This window comes from Pinus tabuliformis, chromosome 9, assembly GCF_031772625.1.
Source record: "Pinus tabuliformis cultivar Carrire ecotype Pingquan chromosome 9, CPIR1, whole genome shotgun sequence".
In the NCBI taxonomy this organism is placed as follows: Eukaryota; Viridiplantae; Streptophyta; class Pinopsida; order Pinales; family Pinaceae; genus Pinus; species Pinus tabuliformis.
In genome coordinates this window covers 2,017,095,650-2,017,102,156 of record NC_142307.1, presented here as the reverse complement: position 1 = coordinate 2,017,102,156, position 6,507 = coordinate 2,017,095,650, and the positions used below count along the sequence as shown (strand labels likewise).

At 32.7% G+C, this 6,507-nt stretch overlaps 1 protein-coding gene across 1 annotated transcript; it reads right to left on the bottom strand.

Annotated features, from left to right (window-relative positions):
- Nucleotides 1–648: 648 nt before the first annotated feature.
- On the bottom strand, nt 649–2,547 carry LOC149157170 (inorganic pyrophosphatase 2-like). The gene is made up of 5 exons (XM_089445584.1): nt 2,309–2,547; nt 1,970–2,091; nt 1,654–1,858; nt 1,116–1,270; nt 649–1,008 (listed from the first exon to the last, which is right to left on the bottom strand). The coding sequence occupies exons 1-5, from the start codon at nt 2,459–2,461 to the stop codon at nt 894–896; spliced, it is 750 nt and encodes a 249-aa protein (XP_089301710.1). The 5' UTR covers nt 2,462–2,547; the 3' UTR covers nt 649–893.
- Between the last annotated feature and the right edge of the window lie 3,960 nt (nt 2,548–6,507).

Genomic DNA, 6,507 nt, shown 5'->3' with positions numbered 1-6,507 from the left:
GCCTATTGGCCTAAAAATCATAAATTTAAAAAGTTTTAATTAAATGTTTAATTTATGCATGGAATTGCAAAACAAAAAATAGTTCAACCATATAAATAATAAATAATATTATCATTCAACAAATAAATATTAAATATATTTTTAAAAATAAACAATAAATTAATTTTTAATAATATTATTTAAATTTTTTTTATTAAAATTAAAAATAACTTTATTAATTTGATAGTTTAATTGGATTTTCAATTTAATAGGTTTATAAATTTAAACTCAAAATTGAAAATATCAAAATAATTTGCCTTGTCCACTCTATAAGGAGCTATACATATATATTTTGATGATTTGATCGGGAAATTGTCAAAGTTAATTTTAACCCACATTTTTTTGAAGTGTCACACCCATATGGATGCTATTCTATAAAGTGCTATCCATATATATATATATTTGATGACTTGATCAGAGGGATTATCAAAGTTTACTTGGATGATTCCATAGTTAATTTTACCACAACATAGTTTATTTTAAGCCACATCATTTTTGTAAGTGTCAGAAGTATAGAATTTCTATTTTTAAGCACTTTTTCAAGTCATAGACTTTTGTCAAAATATAAAATTTCATTAAAATTTAAAAAATTTGAAACATCACTTTGACTTTCAGAGTCAAATAAATCTATGTACATTGAAACATCACTTTGACATTCAAAGTCAAATACATCTCTTGGAAGGGCCCACTTTGAAGTGAGCTTTCAGCGAAACTTCTGAATAGAATTTTATAAAAATATATGGACAATGCATCCAGACACCTATATGAGCCATTAATACATATCATCAATGTAATCATGCAGAGCAGGAAAAGGGGGTTAGCATATATGTTGTGTGTGACAGAGATTAGAATAATTAAGGCTTGAGTAACTTGACAAACAAATCTTCAACATCTTTTGCATTAGACCATTCATGCACTTCAGCCTTGACAAGATCACGGTTCTTCTGAATAAGCTTCCACAGCGGGTATCTGCCAAAACATTAATCAATACAAGGTGTTTTATGAGAACTTGGTTAACATTAATATCACTGAGAGAATCCTGGGAAACAAAATTTTGGTTTAATGGTATCACTTACTCTTTTCTGGGCAAAACATGATCTCCATCTCTCAACTTCAAGGAAGGGCAGAAATCTCCACTTCCATCCCCAAGATAAATAAATTGTTTTTTGTCAGCTGGCTCTCCTGATTCCCCTTCCAAGGACTTTCGCATAATCTCATCTATTATTGCTCCCTGCAACGCAGAAAACTATCAGCATGCAATATTTCTCTAACAACTATTTGCACTCAGAGAAGAAAAGTGAGATGAATTCCAGAGTCAGAAAAGGGATGGAAGGATCCATCAACTCTTTGGGTGTATTCATTGGATGCGTTGTCCATTGGATACAGACAACAGAAGCAGAAATACATTTAAACCCTGATTATCTCAGATTCAGACAAATGTCCTATAGAATAAATATCATAACTCCATATTTGCATATCGGACCTGTAAATTATAAGTTATAGGTCCAAATATACATATCAGAACATGTGATATTCTATAGCAATAAGCATATGAGACCCACCCCAGTTTAGATGGGTGTTTGCTAATGTGTAACAGTTGAGAAGAATGAATACCTTGCACATATTAGGAGGGCAGAGGCTGCAGCCATGAGGAGGGCCTTCAGTAAAGGGATGAAAAGGCTGAATCCTCAATCTCCCCTTCTCATCAACAAATGCTGGATTTGTCTTAATCTCAGTGAAGTATTGGAGCAGGTCATGGGCTTGAAGAATGGTCTTTATGAAGAACATATTAGCATCGCTCACAACTCGAAGTTCACACCTGCAACACCACAACAACCAAAGAATACTTGATTACAATCAATGCAGACTTCTTCAGTGAAATCTAATAAAACTAAAAAGGAGGAGAAAGAGCCATGATATCATAACCCACCCCATGGAGAAGGCAAATTTGATTGCACTTATAGTTTCTGGGTACAGAGGAATGGTCTTCAAACTCTCTTCAATATCGCTTATCGTCTTTCCCTGGTCATGCAGCTCCCCCATTATTTTATCCTTCACGCACAAACCAGCATATTAATTGCAGAAAATCTCAAGGATGCTTCTAGCATTTTCAGTAAAGTTGACTACTTGAGGATTCTAATGAGCACCTGCTGGTATGAATCTAACCAAACGCATAACAAAAATGGGCACAAGTTGCAGTAACCCCTGAACCAACAAAAACTCAATCTCGCATTACATGAAGATCAAAATACAAATAGTAATTACTTACCATAAGAGTATTCCATGGAAGCGTGGGGAGCAAAGCCTGGAAGAGCGGAGTGGCTCCGAGCTGTTCAATCACCCAGGGATCGCTATCACAGTCAATTATGGTGAGATCGAAATCAAATACAATCACAGTACTACTGCCCTTCATGCATCCCATAGCTTCGCAAGCAGGCAGAAAGGAAAATGAATAAGTTAAAACCAGAGAGAAGACCACAAGAGAGATTTGTGTGAGAGGAAGGATGGTAAAAAGCCCTCTTATATCACAACAACCACCAGGGAATATTATGGTAACAAAGCATATTCGAGGAGGATGTTATTGCGTAACCCAAAAGCATAAAAGCATCAACGTATATTCACTGGTTTCTCGCGTGTCGGTCAATCCGCGCCAACGACCAAGGAGTCCATTACCACATGGACTCCTCTCCTGTCGAGAATAATATTCACAGCATATGCTCTTTTACATGTAGGTGCTTTCTTTTGTGCCACTCTTATTTTTTTTACGCGTAAGGTTTGTGAGATTAAAAATGGTTTATAAGATTATTAGTTTTTTTGTTTTTTAATATTTTGTAATTTTATTTATTTATTTATGTAAATTAATAATGAATTGATATCTAATTTTCCAATAATTTTTTAGTTAAAAAGACAATAATTTTTTAGAATCTGAGGATAGTCTTTTCTCCATTCATTGGAATGGGAGGAAGGGTACAAATATGTTGGCTGAGGCCATGGCTCTTGCAGGTCTCATGAGTTTCTGTCTCTTTTTAAATCTCCAAGATGTTTCTATTTTTGGAGATTCAAAAGTTCTGGTGGATTATGTCACTGGGAAAAACTCCATCTCCAGGCCTCATCTCGTGGGGTGGCTTGATCGGATCAGTTTCTTTTGGAACTCTTTAAAAGGTGGCTCAGTCAATTACATATTCAGGGACCAAAACCAAAAGGTGGATTCCTTATAAAAAATGGGGCTCCGGGCTTCTGGCATCTACAGGTTTCCTCAGGGGGAAAATCCTTTCCCATACAGGAATTCTTCCCTCCTGACTTATAGTTTTCTCTATGGCAGCATAGTTGGTTTATCTTGGATCTTATTTTCTATTTCATAGCTCTCTTTAACCTTTCTTCTTATGCAATATATCAGGTTGTTTTTTATGTTTCGATTGAGCAGGCATCATCTCAAGCTCTCGGCGCAACAGGATTGTATATGTGTTCTCATTTGAGAGCTAGTTTTTTGCATATGTGTCGGTTGAGCAAGTTTCTTCTGAACTCTTGGCGTTCCTGGGTGGCATATGTGGTCCCATCGCCTGCTGGCTGCGGACTATTTTTGATAAGATTTTGTTTTTGTATATGGTTTTATATGGACTTGGTCTCATCTCGGAGCAAACATGTTTCTTTTATGACCTATCTCAGCGGTTTATAAAGGCCTGATCATGTTTCTTTTCAAAATATGGCTCTGCTTATGAGCAGTTTCAGATCTTGCACTTCAGATCTATGAGATGTATTTCTATGTTTCGGATGAATGTACATTTTGACCCTTTTATATTTCTTATATAAATACAATTATGCTTTTTCTGTCGTGAAAAAAATATTCTTATAATTTTCTCTTTGAATGTATCACATTCCAAAATGAAATGTTTTTCTGATTCCACTACTCTAGACATGTAAAATGTCCACACCCGTTATTCCCAAGTTTTTTTAAACTTTTTTTCCCAAACTTTTTTAGACCTTTTCCATTTTCCTATTTCACACTAAAATTAATACAAATTAGTCTTTAATTAAACACTAGAAATATTAAAAGTATAACAATTAAACAATAACTAGATTAACTTTCCATTTCATTTGTTAACTCCATTTTAGATTAAATTTGTGTCCTTCTAGAAGGACGAAATCCTACCTAAAATATTAATCTTTGATTATTGATGGCAAGGTTTGCTTTATACAACTTTGGAAGTGTAACTCCCGGATATCTTGACAAGTGTTCCGTATGAAGTATGATTGTGATTTGGAGGTTTCAAACCTCACAATCTCAACCTCCACCCCCTTACTCTCGTGGGTTGTTTGGAACTTTCCACACCTTTAAATTATTATCACCTTGATTTTCATGTTGCATAACTTAGCCCAGTGGTATGACCTTCATGAGGGCGGGGTCAGTGGATGGGTTTCTTTAATGGTTCAGCAAAGACTAACTCAATGTTAGCATGTGAATTAAGAGGTATATTCAAAAATATATTTTATTTTTTACTATAAAATATTAAAAAAAATGGAAATTAAAAGTGTTAATTCTAATTTTGTTGAAGTATTTTAGAATAGGGTTTTAAAATTTTAAGAACAAGTACATGATAGAGATCTGATTTTTAGATAATATTTTTATTAGTAGTTACAAATCAAAAGTTGTAATTTATTTCAAAATAATTATGTTTTTTTAGTAAAATTGATTTCAGAAATTTTATATGAACATGAGTTATGGTTATTTTAGACATGTATTAGTAGGTCATGATATTAGCCCATGGTCTTATAACAAAGCATATTTACATAATAAGAATCTCCATCGTAAATAAGGATGAATCTCAATGATTAAGAATCTTATACATTTTTTTTGTTTTAAATGTATATGTGTTTAAGCCATATATTAAATATTTGTATAATTAATAATAATAATTTAAAATAAAATTATAATTTCATTAATTTTATGTGAAATGTATCATGAGGCAAGTGTTTTCAATGTTTACCAACCATTTAAATCAATGATGCTAATTCCAATTTTGTTGAAACGACAATATAATAATATCTAAAAGAATGATTAATTAATAAAATGTGGTTGATAAACTATGAATGTTTTATGGAAGGATAAATGGTCAAAGTACAATTGCATATGCATATGGAGGATATTTGCGATAATTATAAAGTAGTGATAATAATTACAAATTGTCAAATATGAAGAATATCTGTAAATCCATAGTTAGGTTCCACAAAGGTAAGAGACTCAAAGAAAGGTAATTATATTGATAGAGTTATCAAGAGAAAATCTACAAAAGATATGAAGTCTATGAAGACAGATGATGCAAAGGATGTGATTGCAAATCTGCAAGGGTTGTTGTAGATGGATATAATAACCCATAGAAATTCATACAAATTGTTGAAAAATATCAATATATGAAAACATAACAATTGCATAGGCGGAAGCCAAAGAGATCACATATGATCATATAAATGGGTTCCAAAGAGGCACAAAAGAAAGAGAATAATTTACATCTAAGTTTTGAGTTTTGATAATATTGATGGGCATTGGTTGTATAAGTAATTGGCTATAAACGTGAAAACAATCATTGACACGTCGATGTCCATATAAACAAGTGGCACACAAGAAACCAAATTGTGCAAAGATGTGTTGTCAACAAAAGACTGTCAAATAAGACCACAATTTGGAATTTAAGCAACAATGAACTAATCAAACTTAATAATTGAGAATACAATGTTGACCTTGCAGCCTAGAGAAACACTATGGAGAGCTTCCATATTTCATAATAAAGTGAGGAATTTGTAGTTGAGATCAAGAAATATTAAAAATGAATAATCACTTACTTTTTTTCTTGAAGGCACTTACTTTAGCTATTAGTGTCTCCTAATGATCATTAATATAAAGCTAGGAACTTTGTTTATCCCATTTCCAACTTGCTTGTGTATCCGTGATGACCTTTGAGGGGCTAACATGAACTAGGGTGAATCAAAATCCGATGGGGAAAATATTACCGCCCTTCCATTACCAATCAAACAAGCCCATGTTGATGAAATAATACTTAATTGATCATGCTCGTTGCTTTGAATAAATGAAGAGTCATTGAGATACATAACATAATTAATGTTAGTTAGTGTTAACCTCAACAACCATCCACTATGTTAACTATACTAGAGATCACATATATTGATATAATTGGAACACAAAGTGGCATAAAAGAAAAGTCAAATTTTACATCTAATTGTTGAGTTTATGGATAAAATGATATCGACAATGTTAATAGACACAAGTCATAAAAACAATTGACTATAAAAGTGACAACAACTATTACCAAATCAATATCAATACAATAAAGCAGCAAGCGAGAAATGAAAGGACTAAAATACATGTTGTTAATGGAGGATGGTAAAAGAAAGCGAAAATCTTGAAAGTGATATTGAACCAATCGAACTTAAATTCATGTTGACCATGAATTC